Source organism: Phoca vitulina, unplaced genomic scaffold, assembly GCF_004348235.1.
Source record: "Phoca vitulina isolate PV1807 unplaced genomic scaffold, GSC_HSeal_1.0 scaffold29, whole genome shotgun sequence".
NCBI lineage: Eukaryota > Metazoa > Chordata > Mammalia > Carnivora > Phocidae > Phoca > Phoca vitulina.
The window spans coordinates 15,515,645-15,536,666 of record NW_022589732.1 but is presented as its reverse complement, the minus strand read 5'-3'; the positions used below and the strand labels follow the sequence as shown (position 1 = coordinate 15,536,666).

General features: G+C 47.7%; 2 protein-coding genes across 3 annotated transcripts; one reads left to right on the top strand and one right to left on the bottom strand.

Annotated features, from left to right (window-relative positions):
• The first annotated feature begins 3,461 nt into the window (after positions 1–3,461).
• COMTD1 (catechol-O-methyltransferase domain containing 1) lies at positions 3,462–5,520 on the top strand. Its single transcript, XM_032423596.1, has 7 exons — positions 3,462–3,639; positions 3,802–3,929; positions 4,187–4,292; positions 4,383–4,501; positions 4,606–4,660; positions 4,941–5,074; positions 5,268–5,520. The coding sequence occupies exons 1-7, from the start codon at positions 3,546–3,548 to the stop codon at positions 5,418–5,420; spliced, it is 789 nt and encodes a 262-aa protein (XP_032279487.1). The 5' UTR covers positions 3,462–3,545; the 3' UTR covers positions 5,421–5,520.
• A 2,116-nt stretch (positions 5,521–7,636) lies between these two features.
• VDAC2 (voltage dependent anion channel 2) lies at positions 7,637–20,035 on the bottom strand. Of its 2 annotated transcripts, none has more exons than XM_032423594.1 (11): positions 19,920–20,035; positions 19,665–19,754; positions 19,410–19,464; positions 18,279–18,347; positions 17,417–17,466; positions 14,053–14,205; positions 13,907–13,959; positions 13,081–13,308; positions 12,057–12,207; positions 9,913–9,970; positions 7,637–8,395 (listed from the first exon to the last, which is right to left on the bottom strand). In XM_032423594.1, the coding sequence occupies exons 3-11, from the start codon at positions 19,438–19,440 to the stop codon at positions 8,304–8,306; spliced, it is 885 nt and encodes a 294-aa protein (XP_032279485.1). In that variant the 5' UTR covers positions 19,441–19,464; positions 19,665–19,754; positions 19,920–20,035; the 3' UTR covers positions 7,637–8,303. The 2 variants fall into 2 exon arrangements, with proteins under 2 accessions (XP_032279485.1, XP_032279486.1); XM_032423595.1 differs by lacking the exon at positions 19,920–20,035 and adding an exon at positions 19,887–19,904.
• Between the last annotated feature and the right edge of the window lie 987 nt (positions 20,036–21,022).

Sequence of the window (21,022 nt, the reverse complement as noted above, 5' to 3'; positions counted from 1 at the left end):
AGGCCTACGGAAGGCAAGACCTGGAGAGGGTCAAAGGTGCCTCCGGAGAGCCCACTGAGGGTGGGAAGGGGATGGAGGGCCCAAAGGTGGGAAGAGGATTCCTGAGGTGGGGGCAGGGCAGAAGCGTCGGCCCCAACAGACTCCACTTCTATGTCTTAACTTCTCCGATCCATGCCCCAATCGGAGGAAACAGTGGTCCCTTGGGCCAGATCAGACACTGAGATCAAAGAGCTATTCAGTTTGGCTGACGCAGTGCTAAAAAAAAGAAAAAAGAAAGAAAAAAAAAAGGCTAATCCGAATGTTTAAAATTGTGAGGTTTCACATTACCGGCCAGATTTCAACCTTTCTTGAAAAATCGGAAACTCTGGCCACACCGCACCATCTTCCCATCTGGCGGCCCAGGCTACAGCCAAGTGGCTGCCATGCGTTCGGATGAGGCGTGAGCTTTGGAGCACCACAGGCCCCACTACCCCCTACTGCCTCCCCTCACCGACCTGGGCAGCCCGTGAACACCTCCCGGTTCTAATCCCTTAGGCCTGATTGACTCCATGACCGTGCTCTTCTGCCCCTGCCCTGCACGGTTCTGGGGGCCTCTGGGGGAGAAGACCTGGACTGCGCAGTGTTAGCAGGGAGGAGAAGCAGAAGTTAGGGGTACCGGGATAGAAATTCAGGGGCCTCTTTCGGCCCGTTTTTGTGGCCAGCGGGTTCCAGTGGCCTAGTTTGGCTAAAAATTTGTCAGGGGTCGCAGCCCTCCCTTCCTGGTGTGGACCTAAAGGCATGAAGGGGCTCCCATTGTCTCTGCCCTCCTGAGCCTGAGGGTTCCTTGGTGCCTCCTGGGGCATTTGACCTACGTTTGACCAAAAAGGCAACTGAGAGAGGTAGACACGGTCTCCCCGTCCCCAGCCCTTCCTGCCCCTGGGGGCACCTGCCCACATCCACAGAGCCCCCCCTCCCCCAACCACAGGGGCACTTCTGAGGAAAAGAAGCGGGACCGACTGTATTTTCAGCCCCCTGGAAAAGGCGCTGTAGGATCTTGGGGCGACACTTGGCTCCGTTCCTTGTGAGCCGAGACACTGGTGCGACAGCACAAGAGACAAGAAATGAGTAGCAAACGGGGGAGGGAGGTGGAAAAATTAAATTTTGCGTGATCAGCAAGGTTTCAAACAATCGCTCGCCAACTGAAGTGGGTGCCACGTCTATAAGTCATTCTGTTTTATAGACCATTAGGATCTCCAGAGAGAACCTGCATGGAGACCACTGCTTTTTGTTGAAATTAAAATGTCAGAGAAAAAGAAATAGAACAAAACAGGGAATCTGCAATTAATTACCAGGCCATAAAAATTCAATAATCAGGAGGCAGAGCGGCCGCGGGCCCAGAGGTATCAGAGCCGGCGTAACAAGAATGGAATACATTAATCTTTTCAAATTAGTTTTTTAATCTGACGGGGATATACGGCGACATGCCTCCCCTCCGTGCCCGCTCCGCCCCCCATCCCCTCTCCAGGCCTCTCGCCTGAAGCCGGTTCTCCGGGAGGGAGGTTCGGGTGTGAGCTGGGGGCTTGCCCCAATCCGGACCCCCAGACAGGGGAGAAAGTGCTGGTCTGCGGCCCAGGCTGAGCCCAGGCCCCCCATGCCCGCCGGCCTGGTGGAGGGAGCCCAGCAGAGCTGCCAGGAAAGCGCTTCCGCGGAGAGGGGGCCTCCGTGGGCTCGGGGTTCCTCCTCTGGAAAATGGGAATCCTCTCCCAGCCTCACAGGCAGGCCGGATGTGGAATGCCGGGTGCTCTGTAGATGGGCCCTAGGGTTACTGTGCTGACCGGACCGGCAGCTCAGGCAGCTAGGAGCCCACGAAGCTCCAACGTACTATTCCGAGAGCAATTATTTAGCATTTGCTGTGTGCTCAGCGCTGGCAGAGACCAGCAGCCTCAGCCCTTACTCTGGGGAATGAGACTCCTAGGTCAGAGAAACAGGTACTGGGCCACCCGGTAAGGGGGAAGGCGCTTCCCCTCGAAGCAGGGCGCCGGCCGGGCCGCGGGGAAGCGGGAGGAACTGGGACGGCGGCCGAGGGCCCACCCGGCAGCACCCCCAGCCCGGCCCCCGCGCAGCAGGCTCCACCCCGCGCCCCGGGTCAGTCCCGCCCCCGTGTCTCACTCGAGGTCCCGTCGTCGGCTCCCGGAGCCTCCACCGGAACTGGGCCTCCTCCTGCGCGGCCTCCCAGCGCTGTGCTCCGAGTTTGTGTCCAGCTCGCTCGGGTCCTCAGCCTCAGCCACGCCGCGGCCGCACGCACCACCCCAAACCTCGACAAACCTGCCTCCGGACCTCCGAGTCTGAGCCTCCCCTGGGCAGCCCCCGGTGCAGCTCTGGTCTGGACACTCAGTGGGCTGTGGGAGCAGCCACGCCCGGGGAGGTGACCTTGAGACGCAGTCGGATGACCGTCTGCCCTTTGGACTTTGACTCCTTTTAAATGTAACAGGTAGGGCCCACTCAGGGCCGGCCCTGTGTTAAGCCCTTCACCGGGATTTTCTCATTTCATCCCCTGCGAGGGCGGGGGGACTCTTGATAACCCCATTTTGCAGAAGAGGAAATGGTGAAAGTGGAGTTGCCCCCCATTTTTGTGTGTGCTGTGCTCCCCGAATGTAGCTTCCCTAAGAATACGCGCCAGCGCAGCTTCTTTCCCCTTCAACCACTTTGAGTCACAGAAGGCGCTCCATCAGTGCTCACTGGATCGTGTCCCTGCAGAACAGCCCTGCGAGCCAACCTCAGCTGCCCTTCCATCACTTTCCTCCCCAAAATATCTCCACTCCAACAGCTGCCATTTACTGAGCACCTACTGTGTGCCAAGTTGTGTGATCTGGTGCCATTTGCGGTAAGACTGTGGTTCCTGTTTTCCACAAAGGAAACTGAGGTTGAGAATGATGGCCCCAAGAGCTCACACCCATGTCTGGCGCCCAAGGGGAGGATTCTAAGAATCTTGTCTCAGAGCCCCATCAACGAGACCCGTCTCAGGACTCCCAAGCCCCGTTTCTGGTTTTGTCCCCAAACCAGGTCCTTCACTCCTTCAACCGGATACCCTTACTCACCTCCCCCAAGAAGCCTCCCCTAATTCTCTCAGTCCCTCTCAGAGCTCCTGTCATTTCTATCACGTTGTACTCATTACTACCCTGTTACACCGAGGGCCCACCCACCCACATATGCCCCAGGGTCCCAGCAAAAACAGGAGCAATAAGAAGCATACACCCAGGAGGGGCATCACATTCTTCCTCCCTGACCCAGGACGGTAGACCTCAGGGGCGGGTAAGAAAAACCCAGACACCGCATGCTGGGCTTGCGCCCCTCTCTGGGCGCAGTTCCCAGTGAAGCCACCAGATGGCGCCCGGCTCGCTCTAGCGGGACTTGCAGTAAAGCTGTGCGGTCGCCAGATGGCGTTCGAGACCGCAGCTCGGCGGGCAGTGCCGGGACAGGGCGGAGCCTGGAGGGCAGGCGGGTCCCAGTGCGGGCCCAGGAGCCCCAGCCAAGTGACCCGTACGTGGCTGCCTCCAGGTCGCACCATGATCCAGCCCGCACCCCGGCTCTCTGTGCCCGCCGCGCTGGCCCTGGGCTCGGCCGCGCTGGGCGCCGCCTTCGCCACCGGCCTCTTCCTGGGTGAGTAGGGCGGGGCCCGCGGAACCCTCCCCCCCCGCAGAGCCCCCGCAGGCGGGGCAGGTGCGGGAGCCGAGCCCGTGACTCCTCGAGGCTGGCTGCGGCTGAAGTTCAGCCCTGGCGCCCCGGAGCCCCAGGCCCTGACCCAGGACCCCTCCCTGGCAGGGAGCCGGGGCCATCCCTGGAGATCCCGGCGAGAGAAGCGCCTGCTGCCCCCTGAAGACAGCCCCCTGTGGCAGTATCTGCTGAGCCGCTCCATGCGGGAGCACCCGGCGCTGCGGAGCCTGCGGCTGGTCAGCAGGGCCAGGGGCGGGAACAGGCGCCCACCTCGGACCCAGCGGGTCCCACGTGGTTGTGTGACCTTGGGCTGGGCCTTGGCGCTCTCGGGCCTTCCGGGACACCGCCGGCTGGGCGCGGTGGGCGTTCCCTGAGGGCCCGTCCCGGGACCACGCCCCACGACCGCGCACCTGGAGGGGGTTGTGGACCCGGGGAGGAGCTGGGTGCCTGGCAGTGCTGGCGCGACCCTCTCCCCTCCACCACCGCGACACAGCTGACCCTGGAGCAGCCGCAGGGAGATTCCATGATGACCTGTGAGCAGGCCCAGCTTCTGGCCAACCTGGCGCGGCTCATCAAGGCCAAGAAGGCTCTGGACCTGGGTAGGGCGCACGGCCGGGATCACTGGGGGCCGAAGTCACCGGGATGTCCCCCTACTCTGGCCTGAGCCTGTCCGTATCCCTTGCCCCCAGGTACTTTCACAGGCTACTCAGCCCTAGCGTTGGCCTTGGCGCTGCCCCCGGCCGGGCGCGTGGTGACCTGTGAGGTGAACCCGGGGCCCCCGGAGCTGGGGCGGCCCCTGTGGAGGCAGGTGAGTGTCCCACACATTTGAGGCCCTCATCAGGCCCTTGGAGCCTGGCCACTCCCAGCTCCAGGAAAAGAGACTTGCTGGCTCTGACCCCACTCCTTCCGCAGGCTGAGGAGGAGCACAAGATCGACCTTCGGTTGAAGCCCGCCCTGGAGACCCTGGGTGAGCAACGGAGTGCAAGGGGCCTTGGCACCATTTTCCAAGTGGGGCCACTGGGCGTGAGCTAGTGACCAGGTCCGCTGGGCGGGCTTGGGGCAGTGACAGCCCCCTGCCTCCTGGCCTCGCCGCTGCCATGCGGCCACATGCTGGGTGGCAGGGCGCCCCTCCAGGCCAAAGTCCCTGAATAGTCACAGCGCCTGGGCAGGCCTGCGCAGGGGCTTCCGACCGCTGGGGCTGCGGACTCAGCCGCATCTGCCCCCCCCCCCCCCCCCCCCCACTTAAGATGAGCTCCTGGCCGCGGGCGAGGCCGGCACCTTCGACATGGCCGTGGTGGACGCGGACAAGGAGAGCTGCACCGCCTACTATGAGCGGTGCCTGCAGCTGCTGCGCCCCGGAGGCATCCTGGCGGTCCTCAGTGTAAGGGAAGAACGAACCCTCCCGGGGCTGGGTTTCCTGTCTTTTCACTTGGCTCCTCCCCGTGCCCCGCCCCCACGCCACAAAGCCCCGCCCAGTGCACGCATGTAAGCCGCTCCCTCGCCCCGCCTCTCCCTTAGGCACCTCCCCCCTCGGCCCCGACCCCCCCCCCCGTGATGCCCCGCCCCCCCCGCAGGTCCTGTGGCGCGGAGAGGTGTTACAGTCTCAACCAGGGAACACGGAGGCCCAGTGCGTGCGAAACCTGAACGAGCGCATCCTGCGGGACGCCAGGGTCCACATCAGCCTCCTGCCTCTGGGCGACGGCCTCACCTTAGCCTTCAAGATCTAGGGCCGGCCCCCAGCGGGTGGCCTCAAGGGAGGGGACCTGGGAACCCCAGACATCAACCCTGAGTTTTAAATTCGACAATAAAGTGGGGCCTGGGACACAATCTTTTGAGCCTCCGTATGTGGCGCAAAAGTGGGGTAGGGAGGGAAGGCCCAGCACTGGCAGGTCCTAAAGCAAATGGGGGCCTTGAGGTCATAGACGTCATCCCCTCCCTGGCACAGTCCTGAGGGCCACCTGGCACAGGTCCATAGCCTGAATAGGAGCTTCCAGCTGACTGGTAGCAGGAAATAAAGTTTTGATTGACCTGGCCACATACAGGACCCCAGCTCCTCAGTTTGCCCACACTCCACAGGATCTGAGCTGGGTAGAACCCCACCCAACCCCTAGGTCTCCCTCCCACTTCACTTCCTAGGAGGGGCAAGTGAATGAAGGTCTTGTTTGGTGCAGCTGGGACTGGCTGGGAAACCGTATCTGGGGTCTGACAACAGGAAACCACCTTAGAGCAGACCAGGTTTGCCACTGGGCGCTTTCATAGGTTATGCCAGTTCTATTTGCCCATGTTTTCACAGAACTGTCAGCTCGACCTCACCTCTGCAGTGGAGGCTCTGCTCAGTGGACATCACCTCTGAGAACCAGGCCACTTGACTTAAACCTGAGGACCTCAAGGTTGGAGTATATATCCTGTCCTCCCCCTGAAGTCCTGGAGGAAGGTGAGGGACTGGGTGGGATCACTGGCCAGAAAGGTGTGAAGTAGGCCTAGAGGTAGGAGACTATCAGTATGGCAGTTTTTAAAAAAAGTTCCCCACAGGAAGATGAATATAGTTAGGCCTTCCCACACCAACATCTATGAGAGGAGGTGGACAGGGAGCCAGGTGCTTCACTTCTCTCCATTTAGACAGCCCTAATCCCAATCCCACAGGAAGATCCTATCTCCACACCAACACAGATGAGTATAAGGTGCAAATATGAAGTGTTCTTCAACAAACTGCTTCAGCCTAGAATACAATTAGGTTTTGCCACCCCTGGGTTAGGCCTGAGTGCTATAAAGCTGGAGACTATTAGAAATAAGGCCACAGGGGCCAATAGCTGGCAAATTCCATAATCCTACACCTCCTGGGACATACCTGGCATTTTACGCAACCCACAGGGCCCCAGGAACCTTCTCTCTCCCCCATGCTAAAAACGTTACAGGATGCACCTGGGTAAATACGTCCACTTTAAACATATCTCTGACCAACTGCTAACTCATTTGTGCCACACCCCAATCCTGAGTACTGGACCAGGTAAAATCCAGCCACAGCTGAGGGAAGGCCACCTGTTAGTTCTGGGGCAGTGGGTCATCCAGGGGGCTTCAGAAGTCACAGGCCTATGACCAGTTCCTCCCCACCAGGTGGACTTTCAGAGATGTCTGCTGATCTACTTCACACCTCTCTTGAGAATCCCAAAAGCAGATGTGCTTTCATACCTAACTTGCAGACATCTTTTCCTGTTTGTTTGACCTAGCAAAAGATCCTGACTCAAGCAGATTGGCTCAAATTCCAACTGTCTGCCATTAAATCACATGTGTCTTACTCACACAGGCCATTCTTGCCAGTCCCTTAGCACAAACATTTATCGCCCAGAATGGAAAGCTTGCTTGAGCTCCTAATCTCTCATCAGATTCTTTCTGACCTGGAAATTTTCAGCATGTATCACTTTTTTGGGTAATGAGTCTCAGAGTACATTTTCTTACCTGTTCCCTCTTAGGCTTCAAATGGTACCTCAGGTCTAACAGTATAAATGTGTTGAACAAAGCTCTCCCTTCTCTAACCTCTGATCACACCCTTCAAACTATTTTCTCCCATCAAAAACACTTGCTGTTTCCTACTTTTCCAACCAGAATCAATTACTTTCTGTCATTCAGCCCCAGTGCAGATGAAGGCCAGTGGCCACAAAGCCTGAAGGCATTGATTCTGGTCTCACACTTAGGCCCAACCGTTTCAGTGTCTGCCTAGAAAGAAACGCTTCATGACCTCTCACAGAGGCCCATATACTCCCTTCTCAAGTCCCTCTGGTTACTGACCCCTCATTCCATTTGCCTACACCTCGCCCCGCCCCACCCAGGGCCTAGTTCACTTCCCACAGCAAGAGCTCACAGGGGTATGGTGTGTGTGTGCAGCCTTCAGCACCATCTCTTCAATGATCCAATGGAATTCTGGACAAACTTACAAACTGAAATATAAAGGCATAGATCCTCATTTTATTGTAGTCCAAAAAGTTTGTGGAGTTACTTTAGGGACACAGAGGACTTTATGGCACAGATTTAGGTAAAAAGCAAAATGCTCACCAAAAAAATAAGGTTACTAGTGAGATACAAGGGAGAGCTGACCCTGGCAAATGTTTAAACTCTGCAAATACTTGGAGTCATTAATTATGTATACTTGTTTTTATTCGTAATCTGTAATGTCTGGGGATACCAAAAGTAATTCTAGTGATGGGCTGAATTTAACAAAAATTTTTTAACCTCATCTTAAAAACTTCCACTGATCCATCTCATTCAATGGCAATTTTCAATGTTAATAGGAACATAAAAACAAACATGCACACAATTGCACAGTTTTCATAAAGGTCTATTTCATTATTGGTGGGTAGCGCATTTAACAGTTAAATACATTTAAATAATGTATAGGTGACTGCACGACTGCAGCATTGGTAACTAGATAGATAACCAATTCAACTAGAAACCAGCTAACAAGTAACTGTCTAAATATTTAAAATACAGCTCTTGTTTAGATCATCCTTTGATTTGATCACCTTCTTAGGGAGGGGGGAGCCTGCTGGTCACACTGGAAATATATTAAGGCCAAATCTTCTGATATCCATTCCCAGAGGTTTCTTTCAGCTGGATTAAGCCTCCAACTCAAGGGCAAGCCCAAGTTTGTGGCCTCCAGCATTGATGCTCTTCCCGTCTACCAGAGCAGACAGTGTAAGCTTGACACCTGTAAAAAAAAAAAGGCAGGCAACCATGATTTGCCTGAAACACCTCAAGAGTCTGCAGTCTTTAATAATCACCCCAGAGCCTGCCTGTCCCTCCCTCAGCCTGCTAGATGACCTACTAGTGCCAACCACCAGAGGGCACTTGGGAGTCCCAGAGATACCAGACAGAATTCAGGTGGTCCCATCCTAGGTTAAGGGATCTGTGAAGTCACAGAGCATTAAAAGTAAGTTCAAAGTGCTCTAGAAAATACAGTAACATTCAAAACACTATCCAGACTATAAGACACTAAAAGACAATCATAATTGGACCAGGACAACTACAATAAAGGGACAAGTGGGGGAAACTGAATATAGACTACGTATTTGTATTGCTCAACTAATGGTAATTTCCTTAGCTGTGACAGTGGTATTGTAGTTATGAAGAAAAATGTCACTCTCGGAATTTGCGTGCTGGGTAATTTGTCTGCATGTCCACAAAACATACATTTAAATAACTGAAAAGAGACTGTGGAAAAAAGGGATTATGTATGCAGACATGGAGAGAAAACAAATGTGGTAGATGTTAATTAGTGAATGTGGGGAAGGGTATACAGGTGTTCTTCGTACTTGTCTTTTCTTTAGGTTTCAAAAAGGCCAAAATACAAAGTCTGGGGGAATATCCCTATTTGAACGGGGTAAAAGTTCCAAGTGCTTTAGAACTTGCTATTCAAATGGTGGCAAGAACCAGTGATGCTGGCATCACCTAAGAGCTTGTTAGAAAGACAGAACCCTTCACTCCAGATCAGAATGTACATTTTAGCAAGAGTCCCCAGGTGACTCACGCACACTGAAGTCTGGTAAGTACTGCTCTAGAAAATACAAGGTTCAAAATACTACATAAAGTAAATGAGACTACAGAGACCAAACAATGAGAGCAATGAGTGAACCTTGATTAGAGAAATAAACAATACTAGAAGGCATTTCAGGTACAAATGAGGAAAGTGACTACAGAATGGAGAGTAAATAATAATACGGACTAACTATTAAATTTCTTAGGTGTGGGGCACCTGGGTGGCTCAGTTGGTTGAGCGACTGCCTTCGGCTCAGGTCATGATCCTGGAGTCCCGGGATCGAGTCCCACATCGGGCTCCCTGCTCAGCAGGGAGTCTGCTTCTCCCCCTGACCCTTCCCCCCTCTCATGCTCTATTTCATTCTCTCTCTCAAATAAATAAATAAAATCTTTAAAAAAAAAAAAAAAATTTCTTAGGTGTGATCATGGTATTATGGTTATGCAGGAGACCAGAACGTTCTCATTTCTGAATAGACGCATGCTGAAGCATTTAGGGAAGTGTCAGGATAGCTGCAACTTCCAAACAGCCCAGCAAAAGAAAATAAATAAAACTGTGGCAAAAGGTAAACGTGTTCATCGTACTCTTTGAAAGGTTTACAAAGAATCTGAGAAATGAAAAATAATTTTTAAAACACCAATCCTACCTAAAAAAAAAAAAAAACACCAATGCTACTTATCAAGAATACTTACCAGGTCTCAGAGTCTGAGTGTAGCCCACTCCAATTAAACTAGAGTTGTTGACTTTTGCCTGAAATAAAATGCAAAAACAGCTGTAAAAAAATTTTTTTGAATTGAGAGACAAAGCCCCTGCAGGTTTCCCTACTATACAATTATGAAGTGTTCCGCTTTTTTATTCACATGTGAAATAATAAAATTTAGACAAACCATGAGAGACTCTTGACTCTGGGAAACAAACTGAGGGTTGCAGAAGGGGAGGTGGGTGGAGGGATGCGGTAACTGGGTGATGGGCATTAAGGAGGGTACGTGCTGTGATTAGTACTGGGTGTTATACACAACTAATAAATCAATGAACACTACATCAAAAACTAATGATGTACTATACATTGGCTAATTGAATTTAAATTAAAAAAAGACTTGTATAAAATAAAGATTTCATAACATTTGAGAAGTAAAATAAATAAAATTTAACACTGTTACTAAGCCAAACAGAAGCTAGGTGCTACTTAATTCTTATCCATTAAACTCCAAGTCAAACTGTCAGTAGGACACAATATTCTTGGTAGTAAAAAGGTGACAGCCTCTGGGATCAAAAGAGATTGGAAATTATTTGATGTCTTCACTCTTTTATAATGTGTAACATCGAAACAGTCCAGAGAGAAATATGTAACTACAGGCAGAAGTCACATAAACAGCACTTGTGTTCACGTGGCAGGATAGCCAAGTCTTCAGAAGCCACCAATAACCAATGAGCTATTAGTCTAAGGAAGAAATGCCCCACTAGTGACCACCTTGTGTCCAACAAATTAAGAGCCTCAGACAACTGGATACAAGTTTCTCCTGTTAGAATAGAAGTAAACTACCAAACTGTGATGGGACATTAAGCAATACTTCGGGGTGATGCTTAATTGGGGGCACAGCAGCATACTTGGGTGGGAAATACTAGATACATTTCCAAACGAGTCCCCAGAAGTCACTCAATGGCACACAGATCCAAAGCTGCCTTCCCATTTTAGACTGTGAGAGCACTACACTGGCTCGTGTTAAATCCGTGTTGCTGCCACAGACATACATTTGAAGAGAAGAGCAACGCAGCTACCAGGGAGTAGTGTACTGTGTGAATCCTAAGGTTTTCACCACTACAGTGCAATGAGAAGCAGAGTAGGGAAAAATAAATGAATCACTGCCTTGCCAATGGGACAAGCATTCTGGATGCTTCCCATGCTCTCTGATGACAGCTGCTAACATAAAATAAGAATGGGGCTAAAGCTTAACTGCCCAAATTTTCAAAAAACATTGCTCTCAGGAATGAATTATCACTTTATGTAACAGAAAGGTTTAACGTTCTTTCATTCCCAGTACGTACACTACCAGGCAGCGCCTGACCTGACACACACAACAGCTGCTGAAACCAGAGCCAGCGCCTCTACAGTCAGACACTGCACTCCCTCCTGCCCCAAACCCATGACGACTGGAGGAGGCAGCAGCAAAAAAGCCCAAGGACAGGAGCAGGGCGGTCATCCACCACAACGAACCCAGGGTAGGCAGGAGGGAGTCCTTGGGGTGCAGGACTTTTAATGCTAAGGCTGGAATAGTCCCAGGCAAAGCAGGATGAGCTAGCTGGTCACCCTAGACAGGAGGGAGATCAAAAGACACGCAAGCCCTTCTTCCCGCTCTCCTTCCCTAGCAGTGATCTAAGTCCTTTTCCTTCGAAGCTTTGGTATCTCCACCTGCAAAATGGCATTTGCACCACTGACCCCTAAGATCAAATCTAAAAAATATTTTGTAAACCCTCAAGACAAAGTCAAAGTAACAGAGTACTATTATTCCACACAGAAAGACAAAGTAACAATTAAAATACTATTACTCCTGGCCTGGGGCCCCAAACAGTGGCTTCCCTGGGCTTAGACCAGCTTGGAGCTCAGGGTTATCATCTACACTAAACTGAGCAGCTTTTGAGTTAAACTCCTGTGACCTGGATATCAAACTTCTAACACTGCCTCCACAAAAAATGCACACAGCATTACAAATTCTAATCCCAATCTGTGAGTCAACTAGGGATTGTGTGAACCACAGTTCAAATTTTCAGCACAATATACCCAAAGATGGAATTCCCACAACCGAAGACCCCATTCTAAGCCCACAGTAGTACTCACAGAAATGGAAGCAGTGGGATCCAACTGATATTTGGCTGCAATGCCAAAGCGAGTGCTGTTGGTACCTGATGTCCAAGCAAGGTTTACTGAAGTGTCAAGATCTTCACATACTTTTTGATAAATTGATCCTCCAAATTCTGTCCCATCATTGCTGTAAGATATTTTAAATTTGTAAATCTAGAATAGACAATGTAATGTCTATGGCACTAGGCTGATATTGTAGCATTATAATTAAATAAAAGGCATTGCTCACACGGGTCTGTAGTATTCCACTGAAAACGTGAAAGTTTTAAAAGGTCTTTATCTCAACCTATGCCCCAAAATAAGAGGTCATATGAATCATGATACACCCATCCAGCAGAATTACCACACAGCCACTAACAATCATGCTGTAGAATACATAATGCTGTAGAATACATAAATTATTAAAATGTATTAAGGTAGGAAGGAATTATAAACCAGGCTGGTATGTATTTTGTATGTGTGTGTACACACACACACACACATATAAAAAAGATGAAACTCTCAAACATTAACAACTAACAAAGATTATATATCTAGGTGGTGGGGCCATGAGAAGTTTTGGTTTTCTTCTTTGTACTTCTGTTATTTACCAATCCTTTATTTTATAAGGGAAAAAATTAAGTCCTTTTCACATATACATCTAATATGGGTTAGGTAAAAAAACCATACATTTTAGGCAATCCCACCAACTCAGTATCTCACATATCACAATTAAGTCAAATGAACACACTGGTCATTTGGTAACATCTTAGCCTTTTCTAAAAATCCAAAGCACATCAAGCCTCATATAAAATAAACAATTACTCTCTCAGCACTGTAAAGTCAGACTAACATTTTTTACTATATACTTTGAGAGATGCCCAGAAATGCCCAAGGATGATGATCTTTTTGTGTCAAGAGAAATCCTTTAGATTGTACCTAGATTCATAAGAGCCGACAGGTGACATCAGTGTCATCCCCAGGTCCTACATCACAATAATCCCAGAAAAGAGATACTCACACATTAGTGTGTAGTTGGAAGTCCCCAGTCCTGTAGCCCACTGCAAAGTTATTTCTTGTCAGCTTTGATTTGGCACTGTCAAAAGTCATCTGGTACCCAGCAAGCCAGCCCTCGTAACCAAAGACAGCTGAACCATGGATTGCAGGTCCAGCAAAATCAAAGTCAACATCACAACCAAGGTTTATACACTCTCTCTTGTAAGAAGACTTGATTTTACCACTTTTCTTTCTGAAAAAAGAACAAACTGACTTAAAACTGATGCCAGTGGGAAAGATTTACATACATAACTTCTGCACAAAGGGCACAAGACAAATTTATGAACTACAGTGTAACTGGGGAGTAAAGTAGTAGCATAATCCTAAGAGGTAAAGAAAATATAGCTCAATGAGCTTAAAAACAAGGGTACATGGGATTACTTCCACCACCATGAGAAGACTGCTTTTGCAGGACTAATAATCAGTCACAAAGCCTATTAGAAACATGTTAATTACCCAAGTTAGTCCACAATGAAAAGAGGCAAATATCTGAAGGGAAGCCAACAATAGCAACCATAATACTCATCATGCTCCAAAGGCAGAAACAGAAATTCACCACCACAAGGCAGTTAAGTAAGCTATCAAACACTAAATGTGCATCTTTCCTAAAGAAACAGGAGAGAAATGTTTTTAAATTTAAAGCAGATAAAGGGGCACCTGGCTGGCTCAAGTTGGTAGAGCATGCGACTCTTGATCTCAGGGCTGTGAGTGCGAGCCCCATATTGGGTGTAGAGATTACTTAAAGATAAAAATGAAATTTAAAGCAAACAAAAATGTCTGTCCATGCTTACCCCGTGTTTGGTGAAAAGGTGGTATCAAATGTCAGTTTCAAACCTTGACAAATCTATTTTGAAAGAAAAAGAATTTGTTTTCAGCTATATTTCCTTTCTGAAATACAAAAATAAACTAATATTAAGACACATGTTGAAAATGTTACCTGATCTTCAATTGCGATTTCTGTTCCCAGAGTGTTATCAGTGTTCCATTTTTCTGTGAAAGTCAGACCATACTCACACCATTTATATTTGGTCTCCAAGGTTCCAGTAACTTTACCAGTGTCTGTATTAGATGAACCAGACGTTGAGAATTCCTAGTAAGACAATAAATGACTTCGTGAACTTTCTTGTAAGCCTGGAAGAATCACTGCCTAACTTACACAAAAAGCCCACTGAAACACAGTAATTTCACTAATCCTTTTTTCTAGTTTCCGAAATACTTCTACACTCTGCTACTGTATGTACAAAAATAACAAATTAGCCTGTCAGTTACTAACTGCCACCTTACTTACACTTACATTTTCAACCAATCAACGACAAGTTAACCTGTATCTAATTCTCAACAAACAAACTGAACACCTTTTAAGGAAACTTCCGCTAAGATGATTTTATTTGGAATTCAAGAATCAGGATGGGAGAGGGGAGGAACGAACATTTTAGTACTGTATCCAATCTGCCTGATATTAAATAAAACACTATAAAGGAAAGTATGGTTAATCACAGACCCCCATCACTAAAATGAGCATTCATAATAACTGACGCACTATTAGGAAATGTTTCCTGAAAATTCTTTTTTTTTTTTTTTAAGATTTTATTTATTTGAGAGCAAGAGATAGACAGAGAGGGCCCTAGTGGAGAGCGGGAAGAGGGAGAAGCAGGATCCCCGCTGAGCAGGGAACCCTAGGCGCTCAACTTGAGAGGATCATGACCTGAGCCAAATGCAGACGCTCAACTGACTGAGCCACCCAGGCAAATCTGTTTCCTGAAAATTCTTAAAAGGAAAGCACCCCACTGTAGGAGTTCATGCCATGAGAAAAGATTTAAAATCTTCGGTGACCCCAATATTCTGTTTTTCTGAGATAAAGAGTCTTCACCAGATTTCACACCTTCCCAACAATCTTGAACATTCTCATTTAAAAAGAAAAAAGTAGGGAAAGGGAATTATAAGAGATTTATACTACAACTGGTTTATATCATGCATAATGTAAACTATATTAAGTACAATAGATAATATCAGTTAAAAACCAATCCACTTAATACAGGTATCAATTTGAAGTGCATTATATAATCTTATGTTTATAGCAAATACAAATAACTAACTGTACACCAAGTGAAAAGGAAGGTATAATATGGAGGGCTTACTGAAATTTAAAATCTGCTACAGAACATCTAGCTCGGTAGATAGGCAAACTTCCAAGACAAAAGAGTGAAATACCATCTGAGCATTCTGATTCACAATTTGTCTGCTAATGATGGCTACATACTTTGGCCACTGACAAGCCAAATCTAAAGAAAACAGCTGATCCAAACTAGTAAAGAAAACTCGACCTGAAATTGTGATGCCTGCAAGAGTGAGAAAATACCAAAAACTGTATCAACAGGAGAAAAAGCCAATCATCCTTCACTTAGAAAACATTTGTATAACTACTGCTCTGCAGTAAGACAGACTCAATCTCCTGAAATAAGACACTTTAACAGGAATTTCAAGTCAAAGCTTGGCATTCAACGCCCATATTAAAAAGCACCGGATTATGTTAGGAAAAAACACTGGATACAAAATTAGAGGAGTCCTGGCATCTAGTTCTGGCTGTCATTTGCTAAATGAATAACACTGAGGAAGACGCTTAAACTTTTCTGGGTCTCAGTTTCCTCAAGTGTAAAAACAAATCTACTGCTGGAGGATTAAGTTGGACTGGCACTATGAAAGCTTTGCACATTTTCCTGTGCTCTATACAAAAGAAAAGCATTATTAAAACAATACATATAGAGCATATTCTTCTAGCAGATACTAGGAATGGAGAATGTGTAGTAGAAATTTTTAATCCTGAACGACAATGATTAATGACTCTTGAGGCCCCACCCTCTGCCTCCAGACAGCCTATAGATTATGAGCCAGCCTATATAAACCCAAGGAATCCTCAAGACACAAAATCAAGATCATACAGTGGGACCTGAATTGGGCCAGATGATACCATGGCCAAGCTTACACCCTTCACTCCATCACCAAATACTCTGGCTTCTACATTCTGGAATGAACTGGACACCTCTGCAGTTTACGTGAGAAAACAGAACCAGCTGTTAATAGGACTTATTTGCAGCCAGGTACATACTACAAGATCAGTACCACATTGAGATACACATTAAACAGAAATCAAAAAAACTATATGGAATCCAGATCATATATATCCTTCAGGATCTCAAACCTAATTCCATAAAACTTTAACCCTGTCCACAAAAATCCTTTTCTCTCCAACAAAGATTATGATTAACCAATCTAGTACTAGACATGCTTCTCTCAGTGTTCCCCAGTTTAAAATTTATTTTATATCTCCAACCAGCAAGTGATAAGCTTTTTAAACACAGGGATTGAGTCTTCCTTTTGGAAGGCCTTTTGTGTCTCAACTAGTGCACAGCAAGTGTTTATAAGGGACCTCAAGAGGTTAAGAGTGGGAACACAAAAAACAAACACTAAGTCACTGCTCTGTACCTTGACCAAGTAAATCACTCAACCACAGTGAATATACTCAGGCTTCCTTCCAGACCAAAGAAGCCAAATGACAGATATGACCCAATACAAAACCCTAGAAATCCAAGTCTGGGCATTAAGAAATTACAACATGAATAATTTTAATAAATATCAGTTATATGCACTAAGGGAGTTAACAATTACAGCAAGAATTTATCAAAATAACCAGCAATATTCAATATTCACACACTATACCCATTCCCAGTCTCAAAATTTTTTTGAAGAAAAAAAAAAATTCCACAAAATTAAATTTTATTTTACTTTCTTTGAGTTAGGCAGAATCAAGATATCCAAACACCAAAATATTACCATCTTTAAAAATAGTCAAATCAGGACTCTCTAAATTCATATGGAAATCTTCCAGAGAAGGCTGCTTGAATATGCCCTTTATATAAATGATTAGTACACTTCAATTAAGAGTTACTGAGTATTTTTATGCCCAGAACTCATAATGCTTACTAGACATAAAAAGTAAGGATTACAAAAAGGTGTAAGAGGTTTCCTGACTTCAAGCTTGTAATCTTACTGAGTAAACAGTCCCAAAGAACCAGTCTTTTCTGAGTTCCTTATGCATGCACAGTAATATGGCAAAGGACCACCTGAAAATCAGAAATCATATCCAAAGCCCAAGTAAATCAAGTTTCATTCAAATCCCTTAAAACAAAATTAACTTCTGCCTCTTCAAGATAAATGGGTAGACATTTTTCAGTGGTGACTATTTTATGGGTTGAAAAATTATATATAGGGTCATCAGAATTTATGAGTTATCTAACACTCACCACACCACTGCATGACTTTGTTTTCACATCCAGTTTCACCAACCCAAAACCTTCAGGTAGAGAGCAAAAGATATCAAAATGATTCTTTTGTATAAAAGGTGCATACCAATAGCTGACAACACATAAAAAAAACAGAAAGACTTCATACGTTCAGAGGGGCATAAAAATGTGGAATGATACAACATATTTAAATGGAAACAATTTTAATTATCCTACATAAACTAATATATACAGCACAGAACATCTTTATGCAGCTTTGCCTAGTGTGCTGGTGTATACTTGGCAAAAGAAAAATTTGCTTTCAAACCATTTTAAAACCTAAATAACAGATCAGAAAATCAACTCAACTTAAATCTCAGAATAGCCAAGAGTTTATTATAATACAGCCATTTAAAACAATTATCCCAAAAAGGTATCTTCCTTTGGGATAAATAATCTAAATAACTAGGGAAATAATGTAGAGGGAGTTTATGTGGAATAAAACCTCCAAGAAGAAAACCCAAATTCATTTTAAAAAACTCATAACCCACTAGGAGTCACCACAAAAGCAAAACAGTAATACATCATAATTCTAGTCAACCAAGGCCTAAACTAGATCTGAAGGAAATGAAAGCACAGTTGTTTTTTTTCTTACAGATAAAATCCTTAAAGTACAGTCTGAAAAAATTGGAGGAAACCGGGCTAGAGGGAGATGTGGATTATTACAGTACTATTTTAACAGAAACTTTATCTAAAATGTATCTAATAAATGAACTAATACAGCAAGATATTTACAATTTGAAAAAATCAGTAATTTCCCCAAGCAATCCAAACACATTTTCACTTCTGATCTGAAAGGGGGAAAAAAAAAAAAAATTCTTACCAAATCCTTTGTTGAAAATATCTCTGGCAGCTTTGCCAAGGTCAGCATATGATGGAGGAATACACATTGCTGGTGGGAAGAAACATTCCAGTGTTAACCTTTCCGTTCTTCCACTTTCTGTCCAGGAACTAGACTTAAATTCAAGCAGTCCAACTTGTTGAAGATGTTTTTGATACTACCAGGAGCTACAGTAAAACTATAATGATCTGTGAGATATCACCAATAAAGTTTTATTTCTAAAATGGATAACCACGGTAGGTGGCTATACAAACTTGGGAGATTCCTTCCAAAACCCAAAAAACAGACGTTCTATTCCTAACTTTACACAGTACCTACAGCCTCTCACCTCTTAGGACCGAACTAGTACAAAGAATCAAACACATACACATAAATATATCTATACACACAGATATATCATTCAAAATTCACTGGAATGGGCTGATTTAAGCAAATGACATAAAACCAAAACCTAAGACAAGCCCTCTCCCCAACGGATCTCTCAGTGCCCTCAGTGAGTTCTTAAACCAATATCCTAGAGTGGGAAGAAAAAGGTAATTAACACTATGGACATTTAAATGTTGGAACTTAGAAAAAAACACGATCATCTAGGTTTCACTAGTGTCTACATCAACTAAATATCAAATGGCACTTCAAGCATATTAATATGGCACTCAAGTCCTCGGCCAATGCTACGCGGCTTAAGGACGAGCGATCTGAGGTGGTTACACCAGCTCATTCATTCTACACAGCACGTCCACGCCCTTAGGAGCACATGTAATGACCTTGCGCTCTTACAAAGGGGGTTACTACTTCCTCTAAAAGAGTGACCCAATCCTCCAAAGGCCGAACCCAACAGTTAGTAACTTTTTGCTTCTGAGTTCGTCAAAGGCACGTCCAAGAACTAAAAGTGAATGCGGCCAAAGACCCAACTCCCCTGGCCTAGACCCTCCAACGAAATCTCGCAGCCCAGCCCCTCCTCCGCAGAGCGAGGGGAGTCAGACGGTAGAGTGGCTACCGAAAGGGGAGAACCTCCAAGTCCCTGGAGAGATGAGGAGAAAGAAGTTGCGGTTTTCTGGCTTCGACTGTCCAGCCAACCCCGCCCCATCCCGCAGAGATCTCGGCTCTACTTACGCCGCGCGCAGCTCTGTCCGGAGGTCGCCATGGCGAGGCCACAGGAAGAGGTGATCTGGCGGGAGGGACAAGAAGTGCGGTCAGCGGGGGTCAGAGGCAGGTCAAGGGGCGAGAAGGGGATCTCAAACAGAGACAGGCGAGGAGCCGCGGGGCAGCGCGGCCATCTTAGGGAGCCAGGGCCGACCCCGAGTCTGGTTCAAGTGTCCTGTTTGGCCGCCCGGGCCTAGGCAGCCAAGTGACGCGGGCGCAGCGTACCTGGTGGTCTCCTGAGAGGGGCCGCTACCGCCGCTCCGCTCGCAGCTGAGGCCGCTGGGCTCGCTCAGGGTCGGGCTGCAGCTTCCCCGACTGGAGGGCGAAGTGAAGGAGACACCGTTCCGCCCGCCGCAACCCTGTCCTCCCCCCGCCAGGACCCCGCCGATGCCCCCGCGGCTGTCCGTCGCGCCGGCCCCCGCAACGCCGCCCGCTGCCCACCCCAACCTGCTCCAGAACGGCCACGAGGACCGAACGCACCCCCGACCCCGGGGTGGGCTGCTTCTCTCCGTTGGTGGGGGCCGGAAAGGCAGAAGCTGCTGGACCTCGGGTCAGGCAGCGACGAGGGCAGCCCCGAAGGCGAGGGGGCGGGGAACGGCGGAGGCAGCGCGGTAGGGACTGCGCGTGCGGAGGATGGGGCGGAGGCCCGGCGCGCGCTCCTCAGGGGCGGGGTGGGGCGTCAGGCGCGTGCCCGCGCGGGGCCGGGCGCCACTGGGCGCGGCTGCGCAGCACGGGGGTCACGTACAACTCTCCAGCTCCCCTTAGCCGTGGTTCCCGTACTCTGCAGAGACAGTCTCCGTACGGGGCGTCTGGAAGGAGTCAGCTGAGCGTTACCGGGTCTACCCTGAGCAAGTGCAGCGTGCACTTCTGAAAGAATCTCTCTCCAGGCCCATGGGGAGCGAATGCGGCCCAGGGGCGCCACCTCCAGCCCCAAGCGCACTCGCTTCCCTCGTCTACCTCCCACTGAGGTGTAATTGCCATGCGGGGCCGGACTCCGCGGGAAAGGCTCTCCTGGGCTGCCCCTCCCTGAACAAATTTGAGCCTGCCTCAGGGTGCCCCGCCCCTTTTCCTCGCTTCACGCCTTTGGGTTCCTCTTCTGCCTCCTCCTCCGGGTTTAGGGGATCGGACTGCTTTGCACACTCGCCCAACCGGAGCTGTCTTGATGAGTCAAGCCTGCTAGAAAATTTAGGAATCTTTCTGACCAGGCATTAGAATGTTGCACTCGAGTTCCCTGAGTGTGCACGAAGAGTGAGGAAGCGAAGGGAACAAGAAAAAATGAGCCGTCTAATGAGAAATAGGGTCAGTTGAAGCTCTGGAATCAATCGCCCATCACAGAATTTTATCCTTACGAACTATAGAAATGATCCCTGAAAATATAGTCTTAGAATTTTATCCTTACGATATCGCAGTTTCCTCATCAATAAAATGACAAGTTTAAATGAGACGAAGTGGTCTTTAATAGCCATTCAGCCACACACAATGAGCAAAACCTCCCCCAACCCCCATCTCCTCTGGCTCTGAAAGCCGCCTCTGCTCAAATGCTTCCGAGATTCCACCTTCCTCCTAAACCAGACGATAACTAG

What these genes read in the sequence shown, in the direction of transcription:
- COMTD1 (XM_032423596.1), top strand. Translation starts at nt 3,546, where the DNA reads ATGATCCAGCCCGCACCCCGGCTCTCTGTGCCCGCCGCGCTGGCCCTG. An exon ending in CGCCACCGGCCTCTTCCTGG is followed by an intron (nt 3,640 to 3,801) that starts GTGAGTAGGGCG and finishes CCTCCCTGGCAG; the next exon opens with GGAGCCGGGGCCATCCCTGG. An exon ending in GCCCGCCCTGGAGACCCTGG is followed by an intron (nt 4,661 to 4,940) that starts GTGAGCAACGGA and finishes CCCCCACTTAAG; the next exon opens with ATGAGCTCCTGGCCGCGGGC.
- VDAC2 (XM_032423594.1), bottom strand. Translation starts at nt 19,440, where the DNA reads ATGGCGACCTCCGGACAGAGCTGCGCGCGGC. An exon ending in CGGACAGAGCTGCGCGCGGC is followed by an intron (nt 18,348 to 19,409) that starts GTAAGTAGAGCC and finishes TCTTCCCACCAG; the next exon opens with CAATGTGTATTCCTCCATCA. An exon ending in CAAAGTCATGCAGTGGTGTG is followed by an intron (nt 14,206 to 17,416) that starts GTGAGTGTTAGA and finishes TTGTCTTACTAG; the next exon opens with GAATTCTCAACGTCTGGTTC.